Genomic DNA, 22,959 nt, shown 5'->3' on the forward strand with positions numbered 1-22,959 from the left:
GGTATGGATGCCCAATGGAAGACTTTTCGAACTGGTCCCATGGAACTGGCTCACATCCATTACATATTTATTTTTATTTATCACAACTGAGCAGGCTTCTGACCTAAGGTGTATACTAAACAGAATAGTGCCTGCTCAGCAGGAGATCAAGTAAACTATCTAGCAGTCAGCGCTATCAAGATAGGGCTGTATATGTTTTTTAACAAAATCAGACAGTACATACAGTAGCAGTATTTCAAAAACAAAGACAACTTCCATTCATATGCTCCATATAATTCAGAGTTATAAGTTGGTAATTAATATAATAAAAACAAAGTTGCCGATTAAATTTTACAAACACTTAATATAATAAAAAAATAAAATGCAGAAAAAAGTAATATAAATAAAATGAATAAATATATGCAAATAAATAAGCATATAAATATAAATAAAAAAAAAGTAAATAAATGCATGAAAAAATAAAAATAAAAAAAGATTTATACAAAGATTATACAACAATTACTTAGCTATTTGATAGGTACAAATGTCGCTATCATATGAGTACTTAACTAGTTGATAATTGTGAATATCTTTCTTTACAGAATTGTAATATTTTAGTCAGTTTAGTAAGAGCTCCCTTAGTTTTTAATAGGTGTGAAGTCCATTGCTCCCAGTATTATCAGATGACTTAGTCAAGTGAAAAGGTTTTGTAAGACAACGGGAAAAGGCATAATGATCTGGAGTTCCTTGCTAGCCACGTTTATAAGTGTCCAACTCTGTAATACCAAATTGATGAAGATATGTTATGAAAGGTCCATTGCCTGAAAGAAAGGTTATCAATGCACATGGAAAATGTAAGCATCTTAGTAAAGACATGGGGACAAAAACGGAAAGTCCATCTTCCCATTGTTGCAATATTTCATCTAAATTGTCAGTGATTCATTAAGTGCTTCTAAGTAATCCTTTTAAGATAAGAACTTGGCAAGGGCATGGGATGTTCCCACAAGTTCATGTCAGTTGCTGCTTGCTTGGCAAGTTCATCCACAAGCTCATTGCCAACTATGCCTGTATGTGCTGGAACCCAGAATAACAAAATAAAATAAAAAGTAATTTTTGAATTTCTACCAGCAATGGCCTCCAAACTAGATAAAGAGTCACTGCATATATGGGCTTGTGTATCAAATCTATAGAAGAGTTGAATAGCTTTCTTTATTGCTGTCAATTCAGCTTGAAATATTGAGTTATGATTACTTAATCTTCTTTTCCAAGTGTGCTTCACGATATCATTTAGCATGACACACAGACCACAGCCTGGGCCTACTTCAGCACGCGAACCATCTGTGTAAATGGCGATCCCGTGAATTGGCAACTGAGGCAATCTAGAGCAAATATAAGGATCTAGATCATTATAGGAAGGGTGGCAAAGATAATCTGAATTTTTTTGTCTCGTAGTCCGAAGCTGAAAAGTGAATATTCCATAAAGTGATATGTTTTTTCAGTCATAATATACAAGAATGTGTTGCTTCTCGCTCCGCAGTTAGGTCGAGAGGAGGAATACCAGTTATCCACTACATATGGGAAAAAGCACAAAAGTGTCCATGCAGCTAGCCTATTCAGCAGGATTTGAACTCTAGAATGAACTACCAGTATTCAGCAACTTTGCCACTCGGTTGCTGGTCGGCTTAAAATGTTAATAACTTAAAATTTGCGAAGATATTTGCCAGAATATTTTTCCAGCTATCACTAATTTTTTTCCAAAAAAAAAAAAAAAATCAAGCCAAAGAAAGTTGGGTGTTAGAAACTACCAACAGATTAAACAGATTATTGGTGTTCAACTAAATACAAATAATTTTAATACTTATATCTAATATAAATGTGCAGTAAAAGCCCAACTACCTGGTATTCAAGTAACCAAAAAGCTTAAGTACTTGGAATATTTTAGAATATTTCTTAAATGAAAAATTATGCTACTAACAGACTTATACAGGCACACAATGCATGTATTGCACTACTATTACTTAGAATTCCATTTATAACATCTAAAATATGAATAAAATTATACGGCTCTGTTTCAGAAGATAGTGTTAACTACTTCTCCAAAGTTGCATCCATCATATTATTCTAAGAATTCATCTTTGAAACCGGAAAAAAAATCTAGAGGAGAGTAAGAATAAGGTATTAAAATTATATACTCCTCATATACATCTTTCCCAGACTTTTTTTTTTAAAAAGTCGCTAGACTAAGTATGATTCAAAGCATAAGACAGATACGAAAAAAAAAAATATCATCTTCACTATGCTTTTATTATTTGCACCTGGAAGTCATATTCTGAAATAAATATGAATTTTGAATAGTCATATTAATTTTTGACAAGCTGATTTAGTTTTAGTAAAGAAGGATACAAGTTAACAGCTGTTTATCAATTTTCCCTTATACTTTGAAAAAAGATTAAATTTTCAGATCTTTCTTCATTGAGTAGTGTGTACTAGAGTGTTTTTAATGTTATGGGATCCTGACATTAAGAAAAGTTGTGTTACTGATCATGACATGAAATTTTATTTCAAAATGGTTTAACACTGGCGATACAATGCAAAAAAATTATGAGAACCTTTTTTCAGCTTTTTTTATATGGTATGTTCCTAAGGTGTATCTGCTGATTAGCTAATCAAATAAAGAGCAGTCTATTACTTCAAACTTCTTCCAATATGGCTGGTGCAATTTTGGCAGGATCTCCACCAACTTTCATGGTCAACGAGATTTTGTAACTGATTCACATGTTTTATACGATTAAGGCCTGTGAAATACATCCCCTTTTATGGCTGAAATGCATTTTCTCTCTAAATTTTCCGTAATTTTAATTGCAAGCTTTTGGTAACAAATAAAGTGACTCCTTTTATAATTCTGACTACTATTTTGACCTACAAAAAGTCATGAAAATATGCTGATGATGCAACTCACCAAAAATTATTGTGGCAACCAGGTATGTATGTAAAATCCCACTAGACAGCCTTCTATTTTTATCGACTTTTTGCTACTGTAACTGCAGATTACGATTTCTCCTATGGGAATTTCAGTATTTTAGCATCGCAGTGGACCACATATTGCAGTTTTCATCACTCATTTCTCAGACAGCTTTCTGCATGCAAACAGAGCACTATGGCTTGCTTAAAAAACATCATGTTATGGAGGTGAGATAGCTGATAATGTCTGATTACCATAGCAAATCAAATGTTTTTTGTATACCTATGAAAATTATGACTGAATGTTTCTGTTTACTTTCTTCTAGTATGCCTATCAGATTTTGGACAGCACATTCATTGGCTTCTTCATTATGTGTATTGGCTGAAATGCAGTGTTAACAAATATTGTAGGAAATACTTAAGTCTGTTCAATACAATTTTCTCCAGGATTGCAAAATGCTTTAGATGGATCTATGATTGTGAAGGTGGATGGATCTTTACCATCTCTAAGAAAGTGTGCAACTTCTTTAATCTGGTACCACCTACAAAAGAAGCACGGGAGTGGCTCTTGTCACTGAATATACTTTCTACTACTTCCATGACTGAATGGGTATACAATAGGTGAGAGACTACACTAGACGGCAGACTACCACTGGCAGTCTAAGGATTTTATTGCATGCTATTTAAAAACGGTATGAAATGGTATTATTGTTAGTACAAAAGGGTTATCACATAAACACTTTTGTTTCTTCGATACACTGCTTGCATTCAGTGAATAAATTTACACAACACTGTGTTGGTTATTTTATATGACCTGTGCTTATGTGGACAGCACACATCTGACTGAGACACAATTAAAAATGCTACCGTAGCAAATGTTGCATCATCTACTACTAAATTCTAGGTACTGAGAAGAATGCTTACTCTGTAATAGTACGGAGCTTGTAATGTGCCATTTTGTCCATCAAGCTCAGTGATGAATTAGGATTTTTGCATGGTTCAGATAAATGGAGAATTGAGGTGTATACTATCTGGCTAATACGAAGGGGCATGCATCCATCTATCTAACACTGTTGCTTCTGATTCTCACTTATTTTAGTAATTCTTCGTACAACACTAACACATTATGCTTCATATCAATGACTGGTAACAGACATAATACATTCTGCTTGGACCACATCAGTCACTGGTGACTGACAGTATACTTTCTGTTCAGACTACATCAGTCACTGGTGACTAAATATATGCTTTTCCTTCAGATCACATCAATCACTAATGACTGACAGGATACCTTTTTTCCAGTCCATGTAAGTCACTGACTGACGATATGCAATTAAAAAAGTATGTTTTCTATAAAATTCTATACAGATCTGGCTGCCAGCATATAGGTGAAATTGGAAATCAGGGGTTAAATTGGAAATGAAGACAAAACAAGCTTTGCATTTTATTACTACATGGTTAAAAACCCAATAATATATTAACAATCTCCTCCAACCTCCTGCATTGCCAATGCTTGCTTTTTTGCTGTGGGATACTTTTATGCAAGATATGTTCACATTGAACATTTCAAGAGAATTTCTACATAGTGTCACTATTCTTTTGCCTCCCAGATCTCCCACTCTTTGCCTAACAGCAAAGATAAGCAAAAAGTCAGGAAATCAGTTACAGCCAGCATAATGGAATTACAGAATATATGACAGAAAATTCTGCAAGACAGCATTCAGCACCTGGAAGTCATATCAGATCAATATCCCCATGATTAGCAACCAGGAATGGATCATACTAATATACAACTATGTTTGCTAATATATAACTATGTATGGACTTATTGTTGTCATATTTTAAGCAGTTCTTCATCTCTGTCTCCCTATTGCTCATGACAAATTTCATCAAGATAAAACAATTTTTCTAAGGGCAGAATATTTTTAATGCAGTGTACGTGCCTTATAACCTTTCATATTTGTTGGCATAGTTAATATTTCTAAGCAACCTAGAAATATTAACTATGCCAACAAATATGAATATTTATGGAATACATTTTAACTTTTATGGGGGTTCCCCCCCAAAAAAAAAGAAAACAAAAAGGAAAAAAATCGTTGAATATGCTTAATATGAAATTTTTAATCAGTGAGATAGATAGCAATGCCACTCTGCACAACCACTTTTTACACTGCATATGGATAGAACAGAAAAATTATGTTACAAATGCCAAATACTAGCTATTAAACTATGTCAAAAATTTGAAAATAATTGAAGATTTAATAAAACTTTTTAAGATATGTTTTACATTTATTGGAGTCCAGCTATCACATCACTGAATCCTTCAAAGGGAGCTAGCTAAAGAGAAGAATACTATTGATTTTCAGTTACCACAATCTTCGTTTATTTATGATAATTGTTTGAGTCATAAAAGTATATGTACTACCCTTTCTTGAACAATTCTTTCCTACATAATGAATTACAATAGCTATAGCACTAAATGATATCCACTGGTGGATTTATAGAACAGGGAACTCATTTTAGCTGATCTTTAGGCAGCTCACCTCAAGATATAAAATATGTTTCCCAGATGAGTTTAAAATACATGAAAAATACAAAAATTTCATAAAAGAGTTTTGAATTTATATTTTATATAATATAATGTAAGAAAAGCTTATGAACTAAAAAAGGACCTGTGAGGTCAAGAATTTTGTGCATTGAGCTGCAAAATTTGAAACAAAATTAAAAAGTAATTCTTCAAGCTATAGCCTATGAGCTAAAGTGATACTTCGTTCCTTTGCAAAAAAGTATAAACACAAAGATCCAATTGTAATGCAAAATGTAAAAACATAATATGTATGAAATATTAATAAAGAAAAATAGCACAAGATGAATGCTTAAAATGATTCAAATTTAAAAGTTAATATGCATGTAGAATAAAGTGTAAGCTATCTTAGAAAAAGCCATTAGAAAAAAATAACAAACACATCATATTAAAAAAAAAAAAATAAGGACTAGCAGCAGTAAATGGAATAATTAGCCTAATTCAAGTATCACCATGGACTTTTCAAGGGAAATGCATAGTGACATTCGAACTATGCTAAATTCCAGAACGCGTTTTGTCGAACAGGTATTGAGACTGATAGCTAACAATTTCTTTTTAAATTAAAAAGTCCCAATATTAATTTTAACCAGGTCTCAATTTCCCTGCTCCATTTCCCGATGCGTCCGCTGTTAACAAGTATAAGAGAAATATTTTATTTGTGTAGTAAAACTATACAAGAAGCCTGGTAAGGCAAATTTATAAAAATTGTAATGATGTGGAGGAGGGAAATCGATTGATTATGTCAGATAGAGAATTACTGTAAATGAATAAATCCTTAGTAAAAAGAAATTTTCTACAATTGTATAAGCCTTTTGGCTACTATGGATAAGAGAGAAAAACAAAAATTAAACATAATTGCAGAACATTAAATATGAAATCAAGAACATAATTTTTTTCTTCCACTAAAAGTAATATCAAATTATCACAACAAATAATTTGATATAAATATCTCAGAATTAATTTTAACCCTCACAGAACCCAAAATAAAACCAAAATGATATGACAAAAATTTCTCTTACACCAAAGTAGAATTTTAAAGTTAGAGTTCAGTACATATTGTTATTGCAGTTCCTAGCATATAACAGCATACTGTATTTTCTTGTAAATTTCTTGCCACAAAATGAGCACTGAAATGGACATTCACCACCATGACATCGCAAATGAGTTCTGAGATTTTGTTTTTGAACAAAACACTGGCTGCATATTTCACAAACATATGGTTGTTCTCCGGTATGTACCATTACATGCTTCATGAAATCATACTTCCTAACAGTATGATAAGAACAAACAGAATATATGAAGAATTTAGTTTTAACTTCATTATGGAAGTCACGCATTCTGGGAAGAATTTTTGCACCTAAAAAACAAAGCAAGTCCTGAAACACATATTTTAAAAGTAGAATTCAAATATTAATTTTTTAAGAAATATTTAATATAATTTACAGACAATGTAAATAAATACACATAAAATGCATTTAAGATTCTATTATATTTTAGCAATACTTTTATTGCCTTCAATAGCTTAAAGATGACTTACAATTCTTTGATAACTGCATTAATTATAATTCCTTGAAAACTGCATTAAAAATAGAGCATCAAATTATGTTTTATACAGAATTAAACTTAATGATTAAAAAAATCAATGTCTTATTAAACAAAAACTTTCTCTGTAAGATTCAGCTGCTTATCTGAAATTAAACACTAAAAAATTTTTCTTTTCTCTCTTTTAATCAAAGCAACTGCTACCTGACAAAACAAAACAAAACTTTAAAAATAATATAAATATCAATAGCAGAACCGATAAATCAAAAACTCTATTTACTCTCAGTTAAAACTTTCTTCTCTTTGACAAAATATACATTTTTTTTTTCCTGGAAAGCTCTAAAAGTTAGTTATGTTAGTTCTAGTTATGTTGGCTGCAATAAATGGTTAAGCGAACTGTTAAATAAGATAATCAAATTAGATTCAAAATGGTGGTTTAAATTTTACAAAATTTTGAAGCAGATACTCTATTTTACAATCTGGCTCACACTTCCCAAAATTAATTAATGACCAAAAATTAAAATTTGGCAGCATATTTTTCAACAGCTGATTTAATTACCTGAACTTAAGTCCAGAGTTCTTAACTTCCTGCTACTACTAAATAATAATAAATACATAAATAAAAACACTAATTGTTGCCATATTTCAAGTTTAGAACTTTAATACCCTATGCACAGCTTTAATTTATTTCTATACAATGCAAATCAAAAACAAATGAAGTTACTTTCTCTTGAAAACTCTCATGAAACTTTACTGTTGTACAAAAGCAAAATAAATGAAATTGATAATCATCTGAAATTTTATATCACTATAAGAACCATGCAAAACGAAAACTATTGCAACGTCAGTTAAGAATCACAGTTATTTCAAACTGGCATAAGGAAAACATAGTTACAAATTAAGAATATCCGTATCATGAACATGCAGTTTTATAAATTTACCGTATTTGACGACATATAAGACGCACTGGCATATAAGACGCACCCTCAGTTAGACAGCCACATACAAGGAAAAAAATTTCAATAGCGTGGTTTCTTTTAGTTCTCACGTTTCGTAAAAGCCAAATAAACAATTATTGAATGCAATTACGTTCACGTATAAGACTGTGTTCTTCACGTATAAGACGCAGGTAACTTTTTTGAGACTAAATTTAGGAAAAAAAGTGCGTCTTATATGCCGTCAAATACGGTAATTATAAAACCCAACCAAAAACATTTAACAAATTAAGAACATCCTTATCATGAATATCTATTTTTATATATTTAATTATGAAACTCAACCAAAAACATTTATCTCAATATTAAGATGAACAGTCAAAGAAAAATTAAAAAAAGCAAAATACAGGTCAGGTTGAAGAAAGGCTGGAACCTGTGCATTCCCACAGATGTATACTAGTTATTGCTGGGACTTCTTAAGTGTCCATCCCAATTTTCAGAAAAAACACTTCAGAGGTGGTTCAAGGGTCTTCCTTACCCCCACCCACTCAAGAGGACATTTGGCTCTCACACAGGACACTGTACACTTATGAACCTCCATACCTTCTTTGGGATTTAAACTCGGGCCTACTGGTATGGCAGTCAGCATTACTAACTACTATACAGGATGGGATTCAATCACTAGTTGTTCAATAGTTAAGACCCCTGAATACCAGTAGTTCATCCAGGCAAACAGGCTGGCTGCATGGGTGGTTTTCCCCACGTGTAACGTGAATTAAAGCCAGTTTCCCTTAGAATATCCTATATGCAGGCATCCCTCCTCTTAGGCAGATAGCTCCATGAGCTTTTCCATATTCCATCAACTAACTAAAACAGAAAGGCCACTTACATTTTGGTAAGGCCAGAAAAAGTTTATTCTTTGGAAAAAAAAGTTATCCTCAAGACTGTCATCCTACTCTTTGAAATACAACAAAAAGTAATCTTTTAAATAAATTCTTTAGTTGTTTAAAAACTGCATTTGCAGAAGTTTGCTTGTATTTTTCAATGAAAACTTTTGTTTTTTAGAGTATGATGCTGGATTCTCTTTTTGATTGGATACTCTTTCACAAACTTACTTTCAAAAATTAAGGCTATGATCACTTCTTAGAAACTTTGATTAGAAACTTTCACAAACTTACTTTCAAAAATTAAGGCTATGATCACTTCTTAGAAACTTTAGAATGAAGAAAGAATTAGAAAGAACATTAGAATGAAGAAAATGTTGCTTTCTGACCTTTAATACTTCATTCTTTGAATCTGTAGAAGAAACTAATGTTATAATTGACAGGAAATTTGTACGGAATTTTCTTCTTCCTTAGCATGAGCTTCCGTGGTAACTGAAATCATATCTGGCTCACAATTGGAAGGTCCAGAGTTTGAATTCCTGCACAGCAGACCACACAGATTCATGTGCGTGATCCCCCCCCCCCAAATTGCAGTGTTTGAGCTGTGAGACGACAGGCTCTTCCAGTGCAGAAGCAATAAATCATTCAGTTATAGCTCCACTTGACATTACAAGAATCATAATGTGATAGTCAGAGTCTAGGGATTTTAGCAAACTGCACTGCATCTGTCACTAAAGCCTCTTGATTTCAAGCAGGCTGATGTATCAATGATCCTGTTGCTCCTCTGATATCGTTTGAACTATAATGAATTGGAAGATGTTAACTACAACAGAGAAATTAAGAGGGCGTAACTGCAAACTGCTTCAGACAAGGCAAGAAGTATGCTCTTAGACCAGTGAGACTCTTGCACTAGCAAGATCCTTACACAATGAAGAAAACAAGTTACAATAATCATTTCTATGCTTTTAATGTTTTGTGTATTGTGAAACTTCTCATAGATTTATATTATATGTATTTTAGTTCTACATGCAACATGTAATATGCAACCTTAACAAATGCAACCAATACCAGTTACCACATGAAGCCGCGATATCAATGCAGCTGACACTCCATCACCAAAGGCATTGCTGATTTTTCATGCTTTCATCTCCAAAATATACCTAATGTTCCTACAAATTAATATGGAAAAAGCAAAGTGAATTCCTCTTTACAAAACATGAAAAAAGTATTAATGCTCTTCATTGAATTGAAAAATACTTTTGCGATACCTTTCATTTCTTACAGCTTCCCTGCTTCAAGACATGTTCGTAAGATGATTAACCAAAGAAACCACAGACTCAATAGATGATTGTTCATATTATTAATGGCTACAGGACACTGAGTTAAGAGGATGGTTTTGCTCTTGCAGGAAGCTTCACCTATTAATTTAGAATACATCAATAATGCTTTCAATGCTGTGTTAAGGGATAATTTGAAAGAATGCATAAATGGAAATTTACTTTTTTGTGATAATGCTCATTCAATTACTCTACAGCCTATAAGTTTCTGTGATTATAAAGAAAATGTTGCAAAATGTTTACATATAGCTTGTATTGCAGATGCAATAAAATGGATAACAACATTTTTGAAGATCAGTCTGAGGTTTGCTTTTTTAAACACTTAATTCAACAAGTAAATGCACAGTTTTTCAATCAGAAATCAATCTTTGCATTTATCCTGCAACTAAGCGGATCAAGGGAAATAGGATTTAAATCGCAATGTACTTTATCTGCTTGGATTCTTTCCCCACATCTTTACAGTAGTATTATAAAAAAAGCTAAACTGGTAATCAGGACTCTTTTGGCATTTTTGATATATGGTTTACTTTGGTATGAGCCTATCATCGCATTTATGGAAATGAAAGAGCTGTTTTCAGCTGAAGATGCTTTAAATTTGCACACTGACTTTAATACCACAAAGTGTCAGCGACAGTCTTTTTATTAGAACCAGCTTTCATTTAGTGAAATGAAAAATGCATTTCATTTTATAATGCAGAGAACTTATTTAGCCCCTTTTTTAAGCATAGACTACATTATTAGTTTTCTTTAAAATTTTTTTCTGAGTACCTCAGTTTTTATCTGGTCACAGTAAATTTGTAAATTACTTGTGTCATTTCAATCTGAGATTTAGTAACTTATATGATTATTTGAAAAAGATGCCTATGGATGTGGAACATTTAATTTTCATAAAAATTCCTCCTCCATATTTGCAGAATGATTTTAAAAAGCAAAATGTGACTTAACCATGGTAAAACTGAAATTACCCATTTCATTTCAATCTGAGATTTAATGACTTATGTGATTATTTATAAAAGGTACCTCAAGATGTGGGATATTTAATTTCTTTCTGTCCCACTTCTGATGGTTTCAGACAGTACTTTCAGAATGATTTAAAAAGGCTAGGTATGACATGGGCAGTGAAATGATCTGTTTTTGTGAAATCTCAATTGCTTTTATCTGTTTTGTTTTATTAAGAATGCACTATTTAATTAACTTATTTTTGTAAGCCACATGTTGTACATTTGTGGTGTACAAGAAGTTTATGTGTGCTTAACAAAAATTAAATATGCTAAAATCTGTATATGAAATTGCTGCAGTCCATAACTTTAAATGCAGAATGATTCTGTTTTATCTCTGACAAGTCACCAAAAAATAGTAACTGGTTTAAAAGTTTGAAAAATGTAATGGCTTAAGTTTTGGTTAAGACTCAAACCCACATCTTTCCCAGCCTATGATTGTACTATTATTTCTTATTGAAATAATCAATAAACAATTCTGGATTATTTTTATTGAGAAGATTTGAGTGATTTCATGCTAACTAGGTGAAACGACAATACTAGGTTCACCTTCTATCTCCCTTTTGTTTGCAGTAATGCATAACTTTTATTTTTTAGAACCACTCTGACAACTGGGCATCAGCTCCCTTAAAAACACCCTGTTTTTATATTAGGTCCATTGTCCATAGACAGGTTACTCTTTTCACTTGTGCTATCCAGAAACAGGTATTAAAATTCATAATTTTTAGAAGCTCTTTCCATCTGGAAGGAATGTGCCCTGACCAGGCTCAAGAATAACACATGGCTCTACATTAGAAAATACTCTAAAAAGTTGAGATCCTCTACAGTTCACAGACAAGTTGCTCTTATCATCTAAGCTAATTAGAGTCAGTACTCATCATAAGGTAACTTCTACCTAATGATGAGAAGAAAATTATTTGACTGTGTCATGACCAGCTATTATGCTAGCTACACAAGTAATGTTTTACTATTCCAAGGTATATTTTCTATCAAATTTTTCCATATAGTTTTATACCCACTAGTGACCGAGCGGTGAAGTCGCTGAACACTGGTAGTTCTGACCTGGGTTCGATTCCACACAAATGGGCTGGCTGCATGGATGTTTTCATGGTTTTCTCAATGTGTAATGTGCATATGAGCCAATTTCCCTTAAAAAATCCTTCACAAAGACATCCCTTTCCTTAGGCAGATAGCCCTAGTGTACCTTGACGTAATCTCAATAAACCAAACCATACACTTTTATAGTTCTAAAAAATATAAACGTGCATATCTTTTACTGCTTTATTTCACATACGCTGGAAAAAGTTAGTGCAACATTAAAACAATTACATGTAATTATTATTCTGTTAGAAATTAAAGAAACACTTCTGTTTCAATATCTTTCATACAACACAGAAACACAAATAATAAAAAAATCTGATGTGTACACCACATGACTTCCTTGTACGGAATATTAAACTATACGCATTTTTTCTTGCATTTCATTTAAACTTATGAGATTGAAATAAAACTACTTCGCCGACAGTGCATAAACCCCAATAGAATAAATGCATTCTTTAAAATTCACTTTGTTTACCAAAGCAACACTCTGGCGCTAAATTTACTTAACAGCATTATATTTCATTCATATTAGAATGCACAAAATTTATATCATTTATAGAATTATCTAATCGTTGCCACATGTTCTATTCAAATACTATAATAAAGCTAGAACTATGTATAAAAGAAATTAAGCAAACAAAAAAGAAACAGTTTTTCACAGACGATTGAGTATTTCTCATTCAATTAATTCAGTTTTCACTTCGCGACAAGGCAAAAATACATAAAAACTCAAAACATTTGTATTAAAAATTACGAAGTAAATCTTAAACGCTTATTTCCTTAAAAAAATTTCAGAAAGTATTAAGCATGATTTAAATAATAAATGAAGGCGTTATCTTTGTTGTTGCGAAGCTAGGTTTTTCTAGATCAGCAACAAATCCGCTACTCAGCTGTTTCAAATGTAAACAAGTGCAATGGCCACCATCAAATTCGGCTCAGCGGCATTTAAACAATTTTAAAATTGTTGATAATTCTAAAAATATTGCATACAGATTTACTAAAGGCATAAAACCCTTAACCGGAAGATAAAAAAAACATAATTCAATCATTTTTAAAGCAAAAAATGTACAATTTACAAACATATAAGAGTAAAGAAACTGAGATCACACTGAGCCGGGTAACAGAGTGGATATATTTATAAATATATTTATATACGTTTGGCGTGGCCAATTGAAACCAAAATACGAGATGCACATCTACATGTTATAGTAGTCTTATATACAAAATTTAAACGTTCTGAGGCTACTCGTTTTTGAGTTATGCAAGATACGCACGTTCAGACACCACGAAAAATTCTCTTCAGAATTCATTTTAAAGCATTTTTTTTTTTTTTTTTTTTTTTTTTTTTTAGGAAAAGAGTCTTTTATTCTGCACAGATATCACGCAAGAACATCATTAAATTGCATTCGAAAGCGGTCAAAGTGGATATTTTCGTTGAAATATGCTGCCTGAAGCTTTTTGCGATTACAATACTTCCTTTTTACTTCGTACAAGGAAGTAAAAAGTTTTCACTATTTCTGGTCCAGCAGAGTCCATGGTATGAATTACATTTGCTAAATAACTGCTATATCAAACTCAAGTTATAGAGTTGTTGATGCAAATTTTGAAGCATATTTTATTAAGTACAGCTATTACATGTTCCTTTTTACTTCGTACAAGGAATTAAAAAGTTTTCACCATTTCTGGTTCAGCAGAGTCCATGGTATGAATTAAATTTGCTAAATAACTGCTATAGCAAACTCAAGTCTGTTGATGCAAATTTTGACGCATATTTTATTAAGTAGAGCTATTACATGATTTAATTTAAGGAATGTTGCTCATTTACAGCATTAAAAATAATACTGAAAATTAAAATTTTACTTTGTGCCTTAATTTTAATGAAGATTTAGATCCAATAAATTTTTGCAGTTACTTAGCAAAGTGGAGGAAAAAAAAGGTCTTTTTTTTTTTTTTTTTTTTTTTTCTTTTTTTTCTTTTTTAATGTAATATTCATGGTATTACAGCTTAACCAACTATCTAAAAGATAATTTTTCCGCATAATTTGCTTATTAAAATATTCTACCATATTTATCAAGTAAAATGTTAAAGCACATTATCATTAATTAGGAGAGATTTAAAAAAGAAGCATAGATAAGCAATAAAGGGCTGAATTTAATCCCCCCAAAAAGAGAGACCACAATGCAATGACTAATCATTGCATTCAAGAAATGTGATTCCATAAAGGCATTAAATTTATTCACTCACCCACAACAAAGAAGAAAAAATACACCAAAATATAACTAGTGTTTTGAGATAAGCATTTCAAAGAAATGCACATATTATTGCGCAGGAGGAATTTGAGACACCTTGTGTTGGAAATTTTAAAGCAGTGTTTATGTTATGTTGAAAACAATGGCAAAAATAAGAATTTTTGAATTGAATAAACAGAAAGAATATATACTATGCTGAAAGAATTGTAAAGATAAGAATTTCTTAAAATAAAGTAAAAGCAAAGAACTGCATACATAAAATGGCTTCTTAAAAATTTTTCCTGAGGAGATTGTAATGGAGAAGACTGCATTACTTGATCAGGCACTGGATGGCTATCTGCCTACACCCCATTTGAAATCTGAACAGCACCTGGCAATGGCATCCAAGAGATTTGTACCCCCTCATCTCCTATCACCAGCCTCTTCAAAAGACTGCTTACCACAAATCAATTGATTCGGCTTAATGTATTATTCATTAGATGAATACATATTGATATTTATGTATTTTTCATTCATATAAATAATGATTTAGCTTTATTATTTTAAAGTTTCTTACTTCATTGTGTTCATATCAAAACTTTTTCCTACATTATATATGTATGTTCATTTTGAATTTAATAACATATTAGCTTTAAGGAATTTAGAAAAGTCTCTAACATTTTTCCCAGTGCTCAAAGTACATGCATTTAACATACAAAAAAAGAGAACAATCATTAAAGAAATGTTATTTTAGCACTATTATATTATAAGGCATTTCTCCTGCCTTCTTAGCATGCCTTTGTAGTGTAGAGGTCTGTGGTTCGATTCCCGGCGAAGGAGTTGCTCATTTTTCATCTCTCTTGCATCCAAAATAATCCTAATGTCTCTACAATATAACTGGTTGCCTTACTATTATGTTAAAAACTATATAAAATGCTTAATTATTAATTAGCAAATAAAAAAAACCCTTACATAATTTTGTCTCAATATTTACTCGTTGCAGTTTATATAATATTTTGTCTTAGTAATGAGAAATTTCCATATTATAGATATAGAACTATTTAATACCAAGAAAAATTATTCAAGAATAAACTTCATCAAAAAGAGTTCACTATAAAATTGTAACATAGTAATAGATGACAGAATAAGTTTGAGTATCTCACAAGTTTATATTCATATTTAGAATACTTTACTTAGAGAACTACACTACAGAGATAAAATTATTGGAATGCACCTTTCTAATCTTACTAAAAAAAAAAAAAAGAACTCTGTATTTTTTAGGATAAATTATGCATTATGCTGAAAAGCTTTATCAAGAAATACTCATATCCTGTGCGTGAGAACATGTCTTCTTAGATCTGATTTCTGCACAAATTTCTTATCACAAAGACTACATTTAAACATGAATTCGCCAGTATGAGTTTTAAAATGTCTCTTTAAACTTGCATTCTGACTGAAACATTTATTACACACTTTGCAAATATATGGTCGTTCCTTTGTATGAACTAGCATATGTTTATTCAAATTATGTTTGTATGGAGTAAAATATGCACAAACAGAGCATCTGTGTAATTTAGGCAGAAAGCTGTCTTCAATATTTACTGTTGTCTCAAAATCTAAAATGCCTAAAAGAAAAAATAAATAAAAATTAAATCAAGAAAATAGCATTTGCAATTCAGCCTAACAGAAAACAAAATAAAGTAATATAATAAAAATATTATTTTGTGTACATGTCTTATTTTATTTAAATACATTTGATTGCATTAAACAAGTACAGTTACTCTATTTATATCATGATTAAAAATATCTACATCATTCAAATAATTCTTATTTGCAGAATCAGAGTTTAATGATATAATAGATTTTGATAATAAAAAAGAATAAATGTATACATCTGGCATTAAAAAAAAATTCATCATTCAATTTCATACTATAGAGGTGCACATGTTTAGTGACATCTAGGAAAAAATACTAACAAATGATGGATAATGAAATTAAAATTGAAGAAATGTTACCAGCTCTAAACCCAAAAACTTCTCAAAATAACAGATAGCTTGATAAATTTCATTTGAAGTGTGTCATAAAATGCAACTGCATATGTGATTTCCGTCTGAATTTTTTACCACAAGCAGAGCATTCATATGGACGCTCACCAGTATGAATCCTTAAATGTGTTTTGAGATTTTGCTTCTGACTGAAACACTGGTGACATACAGCACATATATATGGTTTCTGGCCACTATGAACTAATAGATGTGTCTTAAGATTATACTTATTTTCAGTAGAATAGCTGCAGAATGAGCATGTAAACTTTCTATTTTTTGCATAATTTCTGTATGCTTCCATCCTGGTCCTACTGCTAAAACCTAAGGGAAAATACAATTATAAAAATGAGGTATAACATTTATCATAATTTAAAAGAGAGAGATTAATTTATCAAATAAATGCACAAAATTTTTAATGTCACTATATAAATTTAGATATTAAAAACTTTTACAGCTCTAAACAAACAGCAAAATACAAATTAATTTCAAAATTTTAGTTTCTATATAGAAATATGAATACTTTAGTTTTATAAAACCTTTCTTTAAATTTTATTCAAATAAAAATAAAAAAACCATATTCATAATTTACCACAAAGATTTTACACACAATCTTTGTCAGCAATACAGACTTCTGTGATCATTTAAAAATTTACACAAACAGAAAAACTCTGGCGGTTATCAATTATTAAAAAGTATATATTCAATTTGTTTTAAACAACAGAAAAGAGACAACAAGACTTTTAATTCCTTAACTATATATTATGATAACATCAAAATGATTACGAATTCTCAATTCCTTACACAAAAATAATTCTGATTTGATTCTCTATCTAAATGTTCCCATTATACTATAATACATGATGAATTAAAAAAAAGGAGAAGTATATCATAACAGTTTAGTTTAGTAGTTAGTTTAGGTACTTCTGGTGGTATGAAATCACACAAATATTAATTTTTCACCTGAAACTCTTAATGAAAGCATTAACAGTTAACTGAAATCATCTGAAAACTGTTACTACAGTAGTTTCGGAATCACAAAGTTTGAAGTTAAACAAGATATATCAGTACAAATGAAAAAATTTCAAGGAAATGAAGATGGAAGGAAAGAAACAAAGGATCACTGAAATTTCCTTACATCTTCACTTCTGAAAGATTCTAATATTTTTGTCCATTTTGATTTATTTGTTTGGATCTCAATCAAATTATTTCTAAAAGGCTCCTTTTTAAGGAAGCATATTTATAATTATGTATATTAATAAAATATGTAATTTATGTAAGAATATCTGTAATGCATATAATGATCATAAAAAACATTCAGTTCCATAATTTCATCCATACGAAAATTATGTTAGTTCATAACTTGCTTATTTTAAAAATAAAAGTGGAAGAAGTGCTACGCAAAGTTCCATAGATCATATCAGATTCCAGAAATGGCAATAGCAATACATCTGTAGGACAAGTTACCTTACACAACTGGGGTAACTGATAGAGCACCCATTTTTTTCAGACATAGAGAGAGCCAAAGTATAAAGTTTTCCTTTGGGGCTTTATTAAAGCCTCTAGCAGTAAATTCAGAAAGACATCTGCATAACACCTGGTATTCTGAAGCATAAAACAAATAGATGCAAGAGCCACCATCAAAGTACATATAATTGCATATAAGCAGTGTAGAGAAAATTTGCAATTGGCAGTTTTTAAAGGCTATTAACCATTGCAGTTTTTTTTAAAAAATAAAACATGAAGTTGTATACTTGTTCGAGAAAAACTACATTTCATCACTGGTGTCAATATTTCCATATATCTTTCTCACAATCTTCTAAAAATAAAGATACAAGTGAGTAAAATAAATTGTATTTTGACACAAAAACATTTTACTCTCTTATTACTTATGTCCAAGTAAACAGGATGCTATTACAACTCGATTTTACTTTTCCCTTATTTTTTTACTATTACATTTTGACATAAAAACATTTTACTCTCTTATTACTTACGTCCAAGTAAAATGTATGCTATTACAACTTGATTTTACTTTTCCCCTTATTTTTTACTATGTGCACACAGGGTAAACAATCCATAAAGTACTATTACTTCACAGAAAAAATGATGTGTATTTTATACGAGTTTATTATGAATACAGTATTTTATTTAAATTAAGCAAAATTTGATAAGAATTGGATCAGATAAAGAATGAGTTGTTAAAATATTCACATTTGAGTATAAAACTCCAAACCGCTAGCATAAAATATAGTACAAATATTTAACAAAGATGCACAGAGATCGAAAAATAATCCACATAATGAACTTAAGTCTTGCATGACGAATTGCATGCTATTTTCCTCCCTCACTAAATGTGAAGCTAAATTTATTTACTTTGGGCTTTAATAACATGTGAATACAAAAAACTGATTTAAATACCACATTTAATAGAATTACAATCATAAATGTGTCCTATATTGATAACAATCATATGCCTTTTTATTCCTGTGCACATTGTGAAAGTGGTCTTCCATCCATGTGGCCATTTGTCTTGTGAGTAATCACAATTGTGGGATTTCTTCTATAGGCTTTTGTCTGGAAACCACCTGCCATACAGAAGTAATAGCACAGGAATAATAATTTCTCCCCTTCACTTCAAAAAATAAGATTTTGTATTTCCGATTTGATGAATATTTTACGATGCATAAATCCAAAAAGAAAAAGGAATTAACATGTTTGTTTTCTTAGGAATACATTAATAATTTAAAAATGACTTAAAATCCTCCCTAGTGAGCAAGAATAGTTTGGAAATCATTTTTATACAACAGAGGGATATAAGAAATGAACTGAACTCACAGACTAAAAAAGACCAAAAGCACATGTATGACAGCTAGTGAAGAAAATGAATGGACAATCATATTTTAAACAATGCAGGTCACTCTTCTCCCTTTTTATCTTCACAAGTCATAAGATAAACAATTCAAATTAGTAAAGCTTATTAACAATTCTGTTTCATTAAAATTTTCAAAACTTCTGCTTTTGTTCTAATTAACACTTGCTCATCATACAGGTGGCAAGATCAATATGTAAGAATAAAATCTACAAACCATGTTTTTTAATGTCTTGTATATATTTAACTCAGTTTCGCTTGTTTCAAAATGCATAATATTTTTAAATGAGTTAAATTAAGGAAAATACTGCAATAGATTTAAAAAGCTTTTTTTTTTCTCCTTTTAAGAGAGGAATAACAAAATTATACACAATAACAAAGGTTATATGTCTTAAATTAAATGAAAAATCACAAGCAATTTTTAAGAAATTAAGAAATAAACTGTGAAATATGAAATGTAAAAAATAATAATAATAATAAAAATAACATAAATAAATAAATAAAACCACATCTCTTTTTAAGAATTTTTGCAATTTTTTTCTAAACTGATATAGTTTTTATACCTAAGTAAAACAAAAGATAAGTTACACTCAAGTTAAAATACAACAAAATAAAAAGACAAACGGAAATAAAAGTTCTTTATTGAACAACGGAAACAGTTATTTTTTGATGAAGTCTTCAAACAAAGTGAGATATTTCTTAAATTATAAAACAAGGTTTTCCATTGCAGTAAAATAGAAATTTCCTCCAGTGTTTACCAACCAATTCAATACAGCCGGTTTAAGTTCATCATCACTTCGAATATGTTCACTAAAGAGGTCATTCTTCATTTGTCCAAACAACATCATTGTACAACACTAATCAGACTTATATGGTGAGTGGGGGCCGAACCTCCTGTCTGAACTTCTATAGCAACATTTGCATTTTCTGAACTACATGGAATCTAGCATTATTGGGCAGCTGTATGATGCCTTCGCATAATTTGCCATGTTGACGGTCTCTGATTACCTTTTCAAATTCTGTAACGTTTAGCAACATGAGTCAGCTGTTATTGTTTGTTTCCCTTTAGCCATGAATTTGGTGTAAACAGCAGTTGAAAAATATGGTAGCCTACAACTCTTCCAACTGACAGTTAAAGTTGGGTTTTTGCCTTTGGGAGATGTCTGGAGTAGCTATTTCATAGTGGAGCATTTCATTGTGAAGCTATGATTCGTTTCCTGTGATTATGCAAAACAGGAATTTGTTGCTTTCTGTAGCATATGGCTGTAAAGGATTGAAGCAAGACAACAAATGTTGTGAGGCAATCAAAAGCTGTGGCAACCATGTCACACACAGTTTTTGATACTGGGGGTGCTCGTGAATAATGGAATGCATACTTCCATATGAAATGCCCAGCATACTCAAAGTTTCCTTTATATTTATGTGCCAATTGTCTGAAGAACTTGTTTGACAATGGCAACAGTTTCAGCACTGATGGAGGTTGCAAGTTACTCTAGGCGATAATGCTCAGTGATAATGGTGCAGGCATTTTCTGATTGGTCACACCCCTCTGAACTTCCAGACCATAATATTACATGCTTGCCATAAACAATGAACACTTCATGGTGAATTTCTGTGAAGTTCAGCATTTAGCCTATAAAAAACGTAAAGTTCCTCTTACTTCCAGTTTGGAGTACAGATATAGCTGACAAAACATTACAAACTGCTTTCCAAATATGCTCAGTGGAAAAACACCACTTTTGAAGCTCTTGTATCTGTTCTCCAATCCTGTGAAATTACTATTTTCTATTTACAATACATTTATAACTGGCACCAAGTGTCACTTTCTTTTTGATTCCCTCAAAATATCTGAAAATAGTTATAATACATCATAGATAATCTATTAATTTTTTTTTTTTTTTAATTTACAGTAAAAAAGCATTCAAAGAAAATTATTTACATATAACAGTAGGCATGAACTACTCATAAATGTATTTAAAACTTGATATCAAAATTAAATTCTCTGAAATTTATGCTTAAAATACCTAAAATAAAATATTTTGCTTTAAAAATATGCATTTAATTATATAACTCTAACAAATATCAGCAGAATCAACATATATATTATTCAACCTTTATTAAGTAATCAGTTTTACAGTAATAAATTATACCTACTAATTTAAACCATAGTAAAAAAAAATACTGCACAGGAAAAAATAACATTCACTAAAACTACACACAAAATGTTTTGAAGTTAATTAGTAAAGTACTTTAAACTGATGACAAGCATCTAAACAGCCTGATTTAACAAAATACAAATACTTGTATTGAGTTTCTTTCTTCCTTTCAATTTCAAAGTTAGCCAATTATGCTATACGACATAATATTAACCTAATTTCAATGCTAATCAGGTATTTAAAGAAAATAGAGAGGGAATGGGATAGGGACAAAAAATTACTTTAAAAAGTCTCCTTTACCAGAAAAAAATTCAAGTGCAGTGATCAATAATGTTCAAATATGCTATATTAATAGTTTTTTTACAATTACACTTTCAAAAATACATCTGCAAACCGATGTTTTCATTAATAGTTTTTAATACAAAGAGTATAAACTAATGGGCATTCTCCAGTACGAGTTCTAAAGTTAGTTTTCAGACTTTGCTTTTGACTGAAAGCCTTGTAGCATACTGGAAATTTCAATGGTCTTTACCAAGTGAGAACCAAGTGAGACTACACGCAGGTGAGATCCTTTTTTGGTGACATAACTGCATTAAGTACTTATAAACACTTTTATCTTTTTTTAAAGCACTGCATGCATCCACAAAAGGCATGCTGTTAAAAATTTTAAAAAGAAAAGAAAATCCATTTTTTATTATGACTGCCTAACAATTTCAATCTGATTATCTATTATACTCAAAAAACTTACATAAATAAATTCAAATAGATAAAACTTCATAAGCTTTTAATGCGCTAAACGTGAAGCTAATTTCATTTTACTTTTTCATTTATGCAAATGCCCACACAAATTTCCTTACAATGTCTAGAGAAAGATACTTCACAAAATACTCCAACCAACAGAAGACCTCATCTTCTACTGAAGGGAACCAGAGTACATAAAACTACCTATAAGAATTACAGAACCAATCCCAAAACAATATAGAACAGCAATTCTCAACCAGTGGTACACAAAGAAACAAAGTATTTTTAACCATTAAATACTAAAACATCCTGTTAAAATTTTTTCTCTAACACACGTAAATTTATGCGATTCGAGCTTTAATGAAGGTCAATAACCACTCACAGACTTAGAGACATTGATAAATAATTTCAACATGCATTTTCCCAAGAATTATGAAATAGAAAATTGGATTAAAAATACATTTTGTTCAAATCTACCTGAAATTTTATCTCACAAAGAAAAAGAGCAGTTGGTAGAAATTTCCTGTGATCAAAGTCTAACTGAAGATTTCAAATACAGTACAAATTCTGTAATCCAGATGTCTATTATCCAGAATGATCTA

The 22,959-nt window shown here is 30.8% G+C and overlaps 1 protein-coding gene across 4 annotated transcripts in view; it reads right to left on the reverse strand.

Annotated features, from left to right (window-relative positions):
• The window catches only part of LOC118204879 (uncharacterized), a 55,734-nt gene extending 34,250 nt beyond the window's left edge, over nt 1–21,484 (reverse strand). Inside the window, exons 1-4 of one of the 4 annotated variants that reach the window (XR_015042068.1) lie at nt 16,565–21,484; nt 10,154–16,174; nt 9,961–10,054; nt 6,544–6,881 (exon numbers count right to left, since the gene is read on the reverse strand). Coding sequence is in view for 3 of the 4 variants with exons in the window: in XM_085820363.1 (XP_085676489.1) it covers nt 15,873–16,174; nt 16,703–16,895 (495 nt within the window). In the remaining variant the exon portion in view is untranslated. Of the gene's footprint in view, nt 1–6,543; nt 6,882–9,953; nt 10,055–10,153; nt 16,175–16,564 lie in introns of all 4 variants that reach the window. The other 3 variants (XM_085820363.1, XM_085820365.1, XM_085820366.1) reach the window with 3 other exon arrangements.
• Nucleotides 21,485–22,959: the final 1,475 nt, after the last annotated feature.

This window comes from Stegodyphus dumicola, chromosome 7 (genome assembly GCF_044657685.1).
Source record: "Stegodyphus dumicola isolate Sdum_Otavi_A_Nest chromosome 7, ASM4465768v1".
Taxonomy (NCBI): domain Eukaryota; kingdom Metazoa; phylum Arthropoda; class Arachnida; order Araneae; family Eresidae; genus Stegodyphus; species Stegodyphus dumicola.